A 14,902-nucleotide genomic window follows, 5' to 3' on the forward strand; every position below is an offset into this window, starting at 1 on the left:
ATCAGCTGCGGCCACAGGGCCTTGGGGCAAACACACTCTCCAGTCACTCCCCCAGAGCAAGCATTTGGTGGTGGTCACCCCAGTCCCCTTAACTTGCCGAGTGGCATCTATGACAGCTACAGAAACCACTCTGCCTCAGACAGCTGGCCCTGCAGGCTGGCCCTTCGCAAAGATGTGCAGGACTCACGGCTGCCGACTGCCTCTAAGCAGTGCTACCCTCAGCTGCGCCAACTGTCGCAGAGGGGGCCACCCTGTACACGTCAGACAGACACGCTGACGGGCTGGGGTCACACCTCATTTGTCCCAAATGTGCTCGATTAGTCCATGTGCAGGATGAGGTGACCCACAGTGCTGACCTCTGCCGTGCGCCCAGGTCCCTGACTTAGGCTCTGAGTCCCAGAGGGAGTAAAGGTCACATCTCAGGTGACCCTTAGTTTCCTTTCTAAGGGCCTGACAGTGGCACTAACTCAAAACCAGATAGTGACATAAGAAAGGAAAACTACAGGCCCACATCTGTCACGAACAAATCCTCAACAGAATACTGGAAAATCCAATCCAACAATGAATTTACACACCACCAAGTGGGATTTATTCCAGGGGTGCAAGTGTGATTCAACATTTAAAAAATCAATCAGTGTGATCTATCACATATACGTGTAAGGAAAGAAAAATAATAAGCTCTTATGGTTGCAGAAAAAGCATTTGACAAAATCCAACACCCACTCATTAAAACTCAACAATCTGGGAATGGAAGAGGTCAGGATCACCTACCAAAAGCTGAATATTAAACATCACTCAAAATTGTGAAACCCCTCCTCTCATACCTGGGTGGCATATGACAGCATGTGGCAAAGTTGGTATGCGGCGCTTCACCAGGTACTTTGCTCTGCTTGCTGGAGCCCAAAGGCCATCCCCTAGAGTGGCCATATCCAGGTGCTCTGACTGACCATCATGGCTGAACCCAGCCATCCCCACTAAGGCACCCAGGGCCTGCGACAACAGGAGCAGAGAAAGCCTGTCCTGTTGGGCCCTGTCCGTATTCGTGACCCACAGAATCCGTGAACATAATCAGCAGTTGTTTTACACCCCACAACTGGGGATCTGTTACACAGCAATAGAAAAAGCGGAGCAGCTGACAGGAGGGTTAAAGGGGAAAGCTGGGCTGGCAGCTGGGCAGAGGAGGACTGGGGGAGAGAGGCAAGCATGGAACCAATTGGGAAAGTCCATGATGAACCCACACCCCCACACCCAGCTCAGCAACAGCACCACCATGGACCCACTCCGTGGTCTCCCTGCCTCCCACTCTGCCCTCAGTGGGAGCACCTGACCCTCAGAGGCCCCTGTCCACTAGGCAGCCACGTAAGACCTTCTAAGTTAAGGTCCTTTGGTGGCTCCTCACCCCCTTCCGGGTGAAGCCATGTGCTTTGGGACCCTCCTCAGCCTCACCTCCATGGAACCTGTTGATCCCCACACCCTGGCCCCCTGATAGTCTGTGAGTTCTGCCACCTCCATCCCTACACACCCTGGTCCCTGGCCCTCTGTCCACAGTCCTCTGCACCTCTCTCTCTCTCTTGATGTCCCCTCTTTCAAGACCAGACCTCTCCCCATCCATCCTCAGAGCAACCCGAGGTCCCTGTATCCCTATCCCTAAGTCTCTCAGCACCACCCCATCCTTGCGTCCTTCCACCCGTCCTCCTCAACTCCCCATATCCCCCGTCTGGTCCCCAGAACTCCGCATACCCACTAGACCCCTGTCCCCGGTCCTCTGTTCCCCTACACCTCCCTGTGTCCCGTGGACCGCCTAACCTCCATCTCAGCCTTCCCCATCCCCCGCATCTCCAGTCCCCAAGCCGCAGTCCTCTGTCCCCATACCTCCCCGTCCCCGCGCCCTCGCGCTGTAGCTCCCATTCCCCGCCAGCTGCGTCCGCGCATCCCTCGGTGCTTCTGTCTCCGCGTCCCCGCGCTGCGCGGGCCGGCGCGCCCAGGTGGATGCGCGCGCGTTGCGTGGAGACGAGTGGCGGGCACACCCGAACACGCCAGCCGCGCCCCGAGCCGTGGATTGGCTGCCCGGGAGCTGGCCGGGCCCCGATTGGCTGGCGCCTCGGCCCCGGCCCGTTCACGGTGGGTAGCGCCGCAGCGTGGCTCGGCTCGTCCGGCCGCGGCCCCGGGAGCACGGAGCCCGAGCGGCCGGGCGGGGCCGGCGCTGGGCGCCGCCGGGAGCCGCTCGCCGCCCATCCCGGGCCGGGGCCGGGCGCAGCCGGGGTTCGCGGCCGCGCCCGGTGGCCGCGAGCGGTGGACAAAGGCCATGCGGGGCTGGGGGCCGCGGCGCGGGGCGCGCGGGAACAGGGGGCCGTAGCGGCGCCGCTGGGCGCGGCCCGGGCGGGCGGGGCGGCCGCGATGCCGTGGTTCCCGGTGAAGAAGATCCGCAAGCAGATCAAGCTGCTGCTCCTGCTGGTACTCCTCACCTGCGCCGCGTGGCTCACGTACGTGCACCTGAGCCTGGTGCGCCAGGGCCGCGCGCTGCGCCAGCGCCTGGGCTACGGGCGAGGTACGGGAGGCGCGCGCCGGGGCCGGGGGCGGTGAGGGCTCTGAGCAGCGCCGGGCCCTGGCGTGGGCTCAGACTCGCCCAGGGACCCCGGCCGCCCTTCCCGGCTCGCAACTGGGGCAGGGGGCGCGGTTCGGCCGGGCCCGGACGCCCGGTGACGTCAGCGGTGACGCGCGCGACCCTCTCGTGGAGCGTCCCCGAACCTAGGCCGGCCCGGGGATGCGGTCGGGCTCTGGCAGTGACAGGGTAACCGTGGACTCCCGGAGACACCTGTGCCCCCAGGCCTTGCGTGCTGGGATTCCCAAGAGGCCACATCCGGGCTGCGCCTCCACCATCTCCTACCCAGCAGAGCCTCAGTTTCCCCATCTGCTGGGGAGGAGGGGAGGAAGAAGGTTGGGGAGAGCTGATCCACGCTCCGTGGACCGGATGCCTTAGGTAGCCCTGCGATCAAGGACTGAGATGCTTGTGTGTCAGGGGAGCAAGGCATGGTGATGGCGATCCAGCCCGGGGAGCCCTGGACTGTCTGGAGTGAGCCCTCCCAGGCTCCTCCAGTGAGGCCAGTGAACACACACAGCAAATCAGGTCCGGGTGAGCACTGCTGGGAAGGACCAGGGGGGAGCTCCTACCCCTTTGGCTGGGGGGATCCTGGCGGGCCTCTTGGAGGCAGTGACCTTTGACACATTTGAGGGAAAGACAGAAGGACTGATGGAAATCTGGTGAGAGGAGAAGGGTAGAAAGCCATAAGTGGGGGTATGAGAGGGAAACATCTCAGGGCAGGGAAGAGCCCAGCGAGGCTGCCCCTGACTCTTCTCAAGCAAGTGTGGTGCTGGGTGTCCTTGGGATGGGGCGGGGGGAGGATCTGCTTCCCAAAGGCTCAGAGCAATGACAACCACACATCCTGGGCCACTCCGCCAGGGCGACAGACCTCCCTGTTCAGTCCCACTCCTTTCTCCCACTTGCCAAAGTCCCTCTTACCTCTCCTTCCTGTACCTGGACACCTGGCCCCACAGACCACCAGGGCCGGGTCTGGAGCTTGACCCTGCCCTGCCGGAGTCCACACACCTCACAGCCACCACACCCTGGAGAGGCTTCAGCTCTGTTCCATCTCTGAAAGAGGCCCCCCGTCATCAGCAAACAAGGCAGGACCTAGAGTGTGACCCAGTGTCACGGGACAAAGCCAGGCCTCTCAGCTGTCTCTGTGGCTTTCTGAGTGACCACAGTCGTCCCCAACCTCACTTCCTGAGCAGCCAGGGAGTCTAGCTCAGCAACTAGGAGGGGGCAGAGGTGTGGGAACTCTAATTCTGAGGCTCCCTCTGCTCTCAGGCCAGTGAGGAGGCTGGGAGACTAGTCATCCTCCCCTGCCTACTCCTGGGTGAGCAGGAGCTGTTCAGGGTCCTGGGAGACAAAACCGCTTTCTGGCACCTTCCAGGAGCTGCCCTCGCCCAGGGGTCTTGGCTCTGGGCTGCAGCCCCACCTCCTGTTCAGCCACCTGAGCTCCCACATGAGGCCTTCTGAACGGTTGGGGAGCACAGTCATTACTTCTGCCAAGGGGGTGGCATTGGGGCGGGGCAAGAGGGCTACCTTCCCAGTGTCCAGCAGCCTGTATAGGCAGAGATCCCTGAGGGAACGTGAGCCAGAAGACAGGAGGCCTGTCAGCACCGAGCTGTTCTGGGGCTCAGCCCCCGCAGGGCCGTGGGGGCAGCCTGGGCTGGGACCTCACTGCAGGCTCCTGACACCCATGGATTTAGCTTGGTGGTCTGGAAATATCAGGGCCAGGCTGTGGGGATTTGGCTGGGACTCGCCTTCCAGCTGGACAGAGGACTGTGGGGGAAGAACACAAATGAGGAGCAGGACGGTGGCCCTGCAGGGGTCCCACAGGCAGGAGAACATGAGTAGCCCCCCATCCCAAGAAGAGACCCAGGCTTATTGTGTCCATACAGGAATCTCACTCCTGGAGCCTGAATTGAGGGATGGGCATGGATATTGAAGCCCAGGCTTGGCCCTGGAGCAGAGGGGGGACTCCTGGATGGGGTGTCCCTTGGTGGGAGCACCAGGAGGGGCAGAAGTGGGGTACAATGAAGCCTCCTCTTCAGATGCTCAGATCTTGGGATGTAGAACTCCCCAAGGACAGAGTGGGACATTCAGGTGCACAGCTTAGGGAGGTCTGGGAAGTTGAGGGCGTCTGGAGTATGGAGATGGTCTGCCCTGGGCCAGGGGTTTTGGGAGGCACCAAGCTCTGGAGATGTCCACAGACAGTCCTGGGAAGGGTTCCCCAGGGACAGTTCCCTCCAGGGCTGCCCGGCTCCAGGTCCTCCAGCAGCCGGACCACCTATCCCTCCTCTAGCCAGGCTGGTGCCAGGGCTGTTTTGGTCCTGAGCCCCAGCCTCAAGGGCAGAGATGGCTGGTGTGCCATAGGCCGGGGCTGGCTTAGTCACAGACAGTAGCACCAGTTTTCCCAGCAGCAAGCTCCAGCACCAAGCCTTAGCTCTCAGTTCTGATAAGAGAGGCAAGACACAAAAAACAGAGGTCACGGGAGTCCTGGGGGCCTTCCTGGAGGTGGAGCCACTGATGAGGATGGCCAGATAGATGCATGTAAGCACACATGTACTAGCATGTGTTCCCTCACACAAGCCAAGGGTCTGGGGAAAGCCAAGTGGAGGGCTTGGTGGGGGCTGCCCCTCCCCACCGAAGTGGGCTATGGGACAAGGGCCCAGCAGAAAGCACTTGTCAAGCTATAAGGAGGGGCATCCCTAGCGTGAGGCAGCAGAGGCCCCTGTGGGAGACACCACTGGCCTTCCCTCCCTGCTCCAGCCTGTGTGTGCACAATTACCATGTGGATAGGGGGTCCCTGCCCCCAGCTGACCCAGCAGCAGGGCCTGGGGCCTTGGAGACAGCTGAGCCGCAGCCAAGCCCCACGTGCCGCCCACAGACGGTGAGAAGCTGAGCGGTGTGACTGATGGCCGGGGTGTCCAGGCTGCACTGTCCACGCGGAGGGCGGAGGACTCTAGTGAGAGCCGTGAGGAGGAGCAGGTGATAAGCAGGAGGGGGAAGGAGCGCATGTGCAGCCCAGGACACCCCATGACCCAGGGTCTGCTGGGGCCGGTGTGCTGAGGGTCTTCTAGGTGTGTGGCTGGGCTGTGATGGGGCCGCGTGTCATGCTACAAGCCTCTGTGTGTTGTGTCCCGGTGCATATCATGGATCAAGTGCATGTGGCGAGTGTGTGTGTGGTGGTATGACCCCTCCCTGCCCTATATTTCTCAGCTTTGACCCTGGTCCCCTTTCTTTCCTGTAGCCTGAAGGTTGGGACCCAAGCATGCTGTTTCCTGGAGGGGCTGGGAGGCCACCCCCACTGAACCTCACCCATCAGGCACCCCCATGGCAGGAAGAGGTGAGTGCTGCCGGGCAGTGATGGGCTTGGGGAGCGGCCTGGGTTAGGGGTGTGCAGAAGTTAAGGCTCCCTCCCTTCCCACAGTACAAGGGGCAGGCGAACCTGCACGTGTTTGAGGACTGGTGTGGGGGCGCCGTGGGCCAGCTGAGGAGGAACCTGCACTTCCCACTGTTCCCTCATGTGAGTGCTGGGAGCGGGCAGGGCCGGCCCTGCAGGGCAGGCCTGGCGCACAGTGGGCCTTGACAGGAGAGGTCGCCTCCACTCTAGACTCGCACCACTGTGAAGAAGTTGGCTGTGTCCCCCAAGTGGAAGAACTATGGACTTCGGATTTTTGGCTTCATCCACCCAGCAAGAGATGGTGTGCATGTGAGGACGTGCCGGGGAGGGGGTGTGGGCAACAGCCCCACACCCTCTGAACCCCTGTCCTGTGGCCTAGGAGATGTCCAGTTCTCTGTGGCATCAGATGACAACTCTGAGTTCTGGCTGAGCCCAAATGAGAGCCCAGCGGGTGCCCAGCTGGTGGCCTTTGTGGGCAAGGTAACCCCCCAGCAGCCCTGACCCTGGCTCTGGCCCCCACCCCAATCTGTCTGCATGGGGCCTCCTGAGGCCTCTGTCACCTGCGCCCTTCAGCTTCTTAGGGATGGAGACTGGATGGGGCTGGTACCCTCAAGGAGAGGGTGAACCCCCACTACCCTTCTGTGTTGCCCCCCAGACTGGCTTGGAGTGGACGGCACCTGGAGAATTCACCAAGTTCAGCTCCCAGGTGTCCAAGCCCAGGCGGTAAGTGGGAGTGTGCATGAGTATTATCCATATGTGCACAAGTGTGTCCATGTGTGCACACAACTGTGTATCTTTGTATGTCTGAGGGGAACACAATCCATACACAGAACCACTGAACCTGTGCTGTCCTGGCCAAAGCGTCTCCTTTGAGGGGCCAGACCTGATCCCCTCTGGGCTCCACATCTGTTTGGGGTCCCTGGTGTGGGGAGGGCACATCCCCTGACTCCTTGTGTCCCCAGGCTCACAGCCTCCCGGAAGTACTACTTTGAGCTGCTGCACAAACAGGATGACCGAGGCTCTGACCACGTGGAAGTGGGCGTGAGTGTGGCTGGCTTGCCCAGGGCCTTCTGGAGACCCCGCCTCCCCTGCCGTGCCTCTTCCAACCACTCCCCTCAGGACAGTGGTGGGGACCCTGCCCCCAAGGAGCTTCCAGTCTAGTTGCCAAAGCAGGTGCTCAGGGACGGGGCTGCAGTCCACGCTGCTGGCTCGGGGAGGCTTCATGGAGGAGGTCGCCCTTGAGTGGTCTTGGGAGGTCAAAGATATTCACAGAGAGAGCCAGGGCAGAGGGAATTTAGGGTGGGGGTGCATCGGGTGACTTCATCTCAAGAACAGCAGAGGAATAGAACCACCCATTAGTTTTTTGGAACTCCGAGGGGCGTCTGGTGGCCCAGTCAGGTGGGCCCTGCAGTGTCACCCTGGGCAGCTCTGGCTTTGTCCTGGAATCACTGAGACAACTGGATCTGCCTTTCAGGAAAAACCTTCCGGCCACTGTGTGGAAAGATTGGGGTAGGAGGGTGTTGCACCACAGAACAGAGGGCCTGAGCCTGGCTGGGTGTCAGTGGGGACCAGGGCGGGCTGGGAGCTCCCAGCCCTAGCTCTGTGGAATATTGCACATATCTGGTGTGTGGTGGGCATCACCCCAACTCAGCTTGGAGGGTCCTGGCTGGGGACATGGGTTTTGGGGAATCTTATAGAAGCTGAGGGTCTGAGAGGGCCCAAATGAGCTGGGGAGAAAAGCAGGCCTGAGACAGCCCCCAGGAACCCCAACTTGAGTGGGGTAGGGGAGAGACAGAGTCTACAAAGGAGACTAAGAAGGGGCAGCCACAGGAGCGGGGGGTTTGGGGGGAGGTCCAGTGGGACAAGGTGGGGTGCTGGGTGTAGCCCTAGAAGGCTAGCTGTGACTTCCAGGGGAGCAGTGGCTGAGGACCCAGGGAGCCCTAACCAGCAGGCAAGGAACCTCAGGATGTGCAGGCCTGCAGGTAGCATGGGGGAGTCCTTACCTGCCACCAGAGATCCTCGCCTTCTAGGCCTCCCCCAGCTTGCCTGCTGCCCCTTACCCGGACCCCTCCACCACCACCCACCCTCCGATATTCCTGACCCTTGGAGGGGTTGCCCCCATTAGTCCTCCTCCTAGTCATGGAACGCCTACTCCTTGCTGTCTCAGCCGGGTTCCCACCGTGACCCGCCAGTCTTGGCCTTGACCACCATCTCCCTCCCCCAGTGGCGTGCCTTCCTGCCGGGCCTCAAGTTCGAGGTCATAGACTCAGCTCACATCTCCCTGTACACAGGTGCGAACCCCAGTATCTCTTTGGGGAGTGGGGCAGGCTCCTGATGGTGGTCTTTTTGGGATGGTCCCTGGATGTGGGTGGGGAGAATTGGGGAGGGGTCTCTGGGCATTCCTGGGGACTCCACACAGCCTTCTGCCCCCAGATGAGTCGGCCCTGAAGATGGACCATGTGGCCCATGTCCCCCAGTCTCCAGCCAGCCATGTGGTGGGGCGCTTGCCCCAGGAGGAGCCCAGAGCAGACATGCTCCGACCCGACCCCAGAGACACCTTCTTCCTCAGTGAGCAGGGGCCGGTGGGGGTGGGGGTGAGGGCGGGGCGGCGTTCCAGGCGGCCGCAGCGTGAGCACCTCTCCCACAGCTCCCCGCGTGGAGCCTTCGCGTCTGGAGGACGTGCTGGAGCCCTGTGCCTACGCCCCCACCTACGTGGTCAAGGACTTCCCCATCGCGAGATACCAGGGGCTGCAGTTTGTGAGTGCCCCTCCCAGACCTTGCCTGAGCCCCGCCTGCCCCAGGGTGCCCGGAGCCCCTCCGCCCCTGACCCCGCCTGCCCCCAGGTGTACCTGTCCTTCGTCTACCCCAATGACCACACGCGCCTCACCCACATGGAGACCGACAACAAGTGCTTCTACCGCGAGTCCCCGCTGTACCTGGAAAGGTGGGTGGGCAGGGCCACCACACAGGAGGGGGCGGGGCCTCTGCGAGGCGGGAGCTCTGATCCCCCGCCCCCGCCCCGTCCCAGGTTTGGGTTCTACAAATATATGAAGATGGACCGGCAGGAGGGTGAGGGAGGTGACGAGGAGGAGGTGCAGCGTCGAGCCTTCCTCTTCCTCAGTGCGGACGGTGAGTGCCCCCCGCACCGCAGCCTGCGCCCTCCTTGTGGATTCTAAGTGCCCCTATCCTCCAGCGCGCCCCAGCGCGCCCCCCGCTAGGCGTGGCAGGCTCAGCCGTACTCCCCGCAGACTTCCTGGACGACGAGGATGACGCAGAGCTGCTGGACAGTCTGGAGCCCACCGAGGCGCGCCCCCCACGAGGTGGCCTCCCCTTTCCTACCACCGAGGCTGGACCTGCGCGCACCTCTCCGACTCCTCCCAGCCCCCAGGGCCAGGCGACCCCCAGGCGCTCCCGGGCACTGAGCTGGGCCGCCCGGGCCGCGCACCCGCTGCCCCTCTTCTGGGGCCGTGCCCCGCCGCCCCGCGCCGCAGCTGAGCAGCAGTCCCCGAAGGTGTATGTGACGCGGGTACGTCCTGGCCTACGGGCGCTCCCGCGAGCTCTGGCACCGCTCAGGCCACGCGGCCCACCCTGGCCGCCCTTCCCCGGCATCTTCCTGCACCCCAGACCTCTGCGCAGGGTGCAGCTACGGGCACCCCCACGCCTGCCGCAGTCCCGAAGCCGGAAGACTGGCAGTCCCCAGGCCACAGAGCTGAGTTCCACAGGCCGGGCACAGGCCGCCCCCGGGAGCCGGGAGGGCCAAGCACGTGCACCTGGACTCGTGGCACCCACAGTGGACCCAAACTCGTCGTCCGAAGCGCGGCCTGTGACCTCCTTCCTGAGCCTGTCCCAGGTGTCCAGGCCACAGCTACCTGGGGAAGGTGAGGAGGAGGAGGAAGGGGATGACGAGGCCGCCCAGGACAGCGAGGAGGCTGCCGGCCCCGCCCTCGGCCGCTGGCGTGAGGATGCCATTGACTGGCAGCGCACATTCAGCGTGGGCGCCATAGACTTCGAGCTGCTGCGCTCGGACTGGAACGACCTGCGCTGCAACGTGTCCGGGAATCTGCAGCTGCCAGAGGCCGAGGCCGTGGACGTAGTGGCCCAGTATATGGAGCAGCTCCACGCGCGCCATGGCGGGTATAGGGGAGGGGCAAGCAGCGGTAAAGCAGTCCTGGCCTCCATGGGACCCTCAGACCTTCCCCAGGGCCTGAAAGACATTTATCTGGGAGCAGCATGCATGCCCCCTCCCTGGGGAACTGTCTCCTTTCTGGGGCTCCTTACTGCCCAGGGCCCCTGTTAGGAAGCTTACCAGCCCCCACAACCCACCCAGGGCTTAGCCCTTCTGTCCAGCACCTGCCCCGCCCTGTCACCTGGACCCAGGGATCAGCAGCCCAGGTCTGTCCTCCAGATAACACACCCGCAGTTCGAGCTTAGAGCTCCTGCACCCTTCCTCCTCCCCTGGCACAGCGCTGCTGGTCTTCCAAGAGGGCTCTCCTCCAGACTTCAGGGGAGGGCACAGGGTCCCTGCATCATTGCCCCTCTGGTCTCCCCGAGGCTCCAGGAATCCAGTCCCATCTCCACCCCATGCAGGTAGTGGGGTGGAGAGTGGCAGCCCCAGTCTGGCCTCAGGGAAGGCACTGGGGTGTTCTCAAGAGTCATGTTGTGCCTTGAAGGAGGTGCAGAATCTGTAGACAGCAATGACAGGCAAAGGCCAGGGGTCTGGTGAGCAGAGAATGGAGAAGGGACCATCGCAGGTCTTGAAAGCCAGGCTCAGGACTCACTACTCACTTTTCTTGCCTGTGATACAAGGTTTTGAGTAGGACAGGTTCGGGTTGCAGACCGGCATGTGACTGCCCTGGAGGGAAATGCATGGCGTCGGGCTTGGGTGGGACAGGTGGGAGGCCCTTTGTCCAGGGCAGTGAGGTTGGATTTGATTCTAGGTGGCCAGGAGGGCGAGCCTGCTCTTGGCTCTAAGTTTCCTTTGCCTATGAGCACAAGGGGGTCCGTCCAACAGAGTGGTCATGGCTGTGTCCCGTCTCTTCCCAAGCAGTGCAAGGGTGTGGGTAGCCCCAAGGAGCAAGACTGTAGACAGACCCAGAGCGTTTATGGCAGGAAGTCCCTGATGCTCCAGCAGAGCAGGCAGGGGTTGAAGGGAGGAGTCAAGCCCCCTGGAAGGTCACGCGGCGCCCAGGTTGAGGGGTACTGCCTGCAAAGGGAGGGCCTGGGGCGGAAGGAAGAGGCATCCTTAGTCAAGGGCAGGATCCTATTTTCCAAAGATGAGGCGAAGCCTCTGTTGAGGGCAGAGTGGAGGGGAGAAGAAGGTACTCGGCGGGGCCAGAGCAGGGCGGCCAGAGAGGCTCAGGGCAGGCCCTGCAGCTTCTCCCCTCAAGGTCAAGGCAGTCCCTGGGCTTGCCAGGGGAGGCAGAAGGGTGGCTTCCCAGAGGAGCCACCAGGGCCCCAGAGAGGAACCCGGGAGGACTGTGGAGAGTACGCCAGAGGGGAGACCCCAGGAAGAAGTCCGCTTGCCCAGCAGGGGGTGTCTTGAAGGACACAGGGCAGAGCCTGCTTAAGGTCCTAGAATGCCACTAAGACAGCCGAGCCTGTAATAGGCAGTGGGTGGTCTTAAGGGTTTCTGAGTATGTCAGAACCATCACTGCACGTGCCTGGCAGCAAGAAGACCCCAAAAGAGGAAAGGATGGGCCTGGGTGGGGGACAATGCCTTGTGTGGCTGTCCTAGGCAGGAGGTCTCACTGAATGTGGACCTGCCTTCTGGGCACTTCCTGGCAGGGCACGAGGTGTGGTGGGACACACCCGGGAGCCTGGGAGGAAGGGGAAGCACAGCGGCTTCCTCCCTACCCCACTGACCTCCAGTCGGCAGGGTGGCCGACTCGTGTCTGGGTTTGGGGCAGGAGGTGCAGGCTCGAGGCCCAGGAGGGCTGACTTGCCTCACCTCCCAGGCGCTACTCGCTTCTGCGTATCGTGAATGTGGAGAAGCGCAGGGACTCAACCCGCGGGAGCCGCTTTCTCCTCGAGCTGGAGCTGCAGGAGCGCGGAGGCAGCCGCCTGCGCCTGTCCGAGTACGTCTTCCTGCGACTGCCAGGACCCCGAGCCGGGGACGGCGACGGAGAGAGCCCTGAGCCTGCTCCCGCCACCCCCGAGCGCCCCGACGGACATCCAGAGCTCTGCCGGCCACTGCGCCTGGCCTGGCGCCAAGATGTGATGGTTCACTTCATCGTGCCAGGTGCGCGGGAGCTCCGGGGACCTGGGACGGGGTGGAGGGCTCTGGGAGTCCTCATGGGAAAGGGCGGGAGCGCCACTGGCCCCAGACCGGGTACCACAAAGTCAGGTCGGGTGGGCTCAATGGCCCCATCCTCCTCCAGTGAAGAACCAGGCGCGCTGGGTGGCCCAGTTCCTGGCGGACATGGCCGAGCTGCACGCCAGCACAGGAGACTCGCACTTCAGCGTCATCCTGGTGGACTTTGAGAGCGAGGATATGGACGTGGAGCGGGCCCTGCGGGCGGCACGGTTGCCCCGGTAAGGGCGCCCTCCACCCCGCCCCGACCAGGAAGCGCATCTTCCCTCGCAGGAGGTGGGTTTTCCTGTCCCCGAGCCCAGCGATCGGTGCCTGTGACTGCCACCCTCTATTACCCTCACAGGTACCAATACCTGAGGCGAACAGGAAACTTTGAGCGCTCCGCTGGCTTGCAAGCTGGAGTGGACGCGGTGGAGGTGCGTGGGCGAGATGCGCGCGTGGAGAGCGACTGTTCTAGGGCAAGGGAGGAACTCACCTTCGCCAGGAGAGGATGGGATTCAGACCTCCCTCTGGCCTCCAGGACGCCAGCAGCATCGTTTTCCTCTGTGACCTGCACATCCACTTCCCCGCCAATATCCTGGACGGCATCCGCAAGCACTGCGTGGAGGGCAGGCTGGCCTTCGCGCCTGTGGTCATGCGCCTGGGCTGCGGGAGCTCGCCGGGGGACCCGCACGGTAACACCCTACACACCCCCCAGTAATGCCAGGAGGCCCACCAGCGCCAGGGTAAAATCTAGGCCCCCTACAGGCCGCTCTCAACCCCCAAGGTAGACCTGGGACCCGATCAATGCCCCCTGTGATGTGCAGTGCCCCCAGGGTCATGGCCAAACTAGCCACAGTCTCCAGTGCCCACTCAGGCTGACTCAGTGGCCCCTCTGAGAGGCCCCTGGTGATGGGGCTCTGTCAGACCCCCTCCTGAGGTTGAGGAGGAAGGCTGGCAGGACCTGGTGTTTGAAGGGCACCCCTTCCCCACCCCAGGTTACTGGGAGGTGAATGGCTTCGGCCTCTTTGGGATCTACAAGTCTGACTTTGACCGCATTGGAGGCATGAACACTGAGGAGTTCCGGGACCAGTGGGGGGGCGAGGACTGGGAGCTCCTGGACAGGTGATGCCTCCCCACCCTGCAGAGCCCGGGACCCTTCCGGATCCTCCTCTGAGTGGGGAGGGGGGACCCACAGCTGTCACATGCTGAGGGGAGGCTGTCGTCTGTCTCCCAGGATTAGAGCCCACCTCTCTCCCTGAAACCCCTTCCCACCCCCAGGGTCCTGCAGACTCAGGCACCGCCTTTAAACCAATTCTGCCCCACATCCTGGCAGTCTGATGGTGGCCCTGAGTCCCCATCCTCCCACTGGGGTACTACAGCAGTAGAGGCCCTGTCCTGACACCCTGAGCCCCTGGACCAGGGTCCTGACCACTTCCATCCCACCCCACCTGGTTCCCAGGACCTGTAGGCTCAGGACAGCCCCGTTCCACTCACTAAGGCCCTACAGGCCCAGGTTCCTGACACCCCCTCTGCCCCCAGGGTCCTGCAGGCAGGGCTGGAGGTGGAGCGGCTCCGACTGCGTCACTTCTACCATTTCTACCACTCCAAGCGGGGCATGTGGGGCACACGCAGTCAGAAGGGCCCCCGTAAGGAGCGACCCTGAGGACCAGGCGACCCGGCCCTGGCACAGTCCTGTGGTGGTGGCTGGAGGCCAGGGTGCCCGGGGACTCGTGATGGGGCACAGCCACCTCCTGTGCCTGCCCCTCTCTGGCCCTCTGTGCCCCTGCCCAGAGAGGCAGCCTTCACAGTCGGGGCCCAGCTTGGTCCCACACTCTGTGCGATGATTTCTGTGAAATTTTGCAGTAGCGATGACATTGTTTTCAGGATTTCCAAGAGTCTGTCTGTCCCGTTTTTTATTCAGAGTGAAATGAAGTATTTTTTTAGTTCTGACTCACCCTCCGCGTGGTTCTGTTGGGAGGGCAGAGACCAGCCTCGGTGGCCAAAGCATCCGCACTGTGGGTGGCCCTGGCTCTGTCCCTGCGCTTGATGTCCTTTTCCTGCCCTGCAGCTGCAGCCACCATGCTGAGCCCACCCTTCACACCCCACAGCCACATGCCCCTTCTTGCCTGTGCCTTTGAGCCTGTGTTGAGGCCTGGAGGGAAGGCTGCAGACCTGCCTCACCACCCTGTGCCTGTGGCACCCGTAATGGTCAGCGCAGGGCCCCCAACCTGCAAGCAGGCCCCTTCATTTAGAAACTGAACTTGACGTCCATCCCACCTCCTCCTCCTCAAGGGAGAAGGAGCACCCGGCATCCTGGTTGGCAGCATCCTGCACCAGACCGGGAGGCCAGGGGTGTCAGGACTCAGTTGCCAGAGACAGAAAACCCAGCTCGCACTGGGGTAAGCCATGTGGTGAGGGGAGGGTGTCCTTGCTGGACCTGCGCTCGTGTGGCTGCAGGTCAGGGTTAGGAGCCCCCCGGGAGAGCTCTGGCCGGAGGCTGGGTCAGCTCCTCCTTGGGGGTTCCACAGGGGAAGGCTGGTGCCTGCCCGTGTGACCTCTCTGTAGCTGCTGTGACGGATTCCCACAGACATGATGGGATTTGCACGTCTGGAGGACAGAG

The 14,902-nt window shown here is 62.6% G+C and overlaps 1 protein-coding gene and 1 long non-coding RNA gene across 5 annotated transcripts; one reads left to right on the forward strand and one right to left on the reverse strand.

Annotated features, from left to right (window-relative positions):
- The first annotated feature begins 1,933 nt into the window (after positions 1 to 1,933).
- On the forward strand, positions 1,934 to 14,232 carry B4GALNT4 (beta-1,4-N-acetyl-galactosaminyltransferase 4). 4 transcript variants are annotated; one of them, XM_037002475.2, is made up of 20 exons: positions 1,934 to 2,548; positions 5,475 to 5,575; positions 5,838 to 5,933; positions 6,018 to 6,113; positions 6,201 to 6,291; positions 6,370 to 6,470; positions 6,646 to 6,713; positions 6,953 to 7,031; positions 8,158 to 8,281; positions 8,424 to 8,558; positions 8,638 to 8,747; positions 8,834 to 8,934; positions 9,019 to 9,119; positions 9,239 to 10,124; positions 11,945 to 12,228; positions 12,368 to 12,521; positions 12,644 to 12,716; positions 12,821 to 12,974; positions 13,278 to 13,404; positions 13,822 to 14,232. In XM_037002475.2, the coding sequence occupies exons 1-20, from the start codon at positions 1,990 to 1,992 to the stop codon at positions 13,943 to 13,945; spliced, it is 3,564 nt and encodes a 1,187-aa protein (XP_036858370.2). In that variant the 5' UTR covers positions 1,934 to 1,989; the 3' UTR covers positions 13,946 to 14,232. The 4 variants fall into 4 exon arrangements, with proteins under 4 accessions (XP_036858370.2, XP_036858371.2, XP_036858372.2 ...); XM_037002476.2 differs by having other exon boundaries at positions 1,935 to 2,548; positions 8,215 to 8,281; XM_037002477.2 differs by having other exon boundaries at positions 2,352 to 2,483.
- LOC140844566 (uncharacterized) lies at positions 10,276 to 12,903 on the reverse strand. Its single transcript, XR_012123100.1, has 5 exons — positions 12,776 to 12,903; positions 11,933 to 12,498; positions 11,082 to 11,208; positions 10,776 to 10,842; positions 10,276 to 10,672 (listed from the first exon to the last, which is right to left on the reverse strand). It is a non-coding gene; the product is annotated as an uncharacterized lncRNA (long non-coding RNA).
- Positions 14,233 to 14,902: the final 670 nt, after the last annotated feature.

The sequence above is a fragment of the Manis javanica genome, chromosome 11 (genome assembly GCF_040802235.1).
Source record: "Manis javanica isolate MJ-LG chromosome 11, MJ_LKY, whole genome shotgun sequence".
Lineage (NCBI taxonomy): Eukaryota > Metazoa > Chordata > Mammalia > Pholidota > Manidae > Manis > Manis javanica.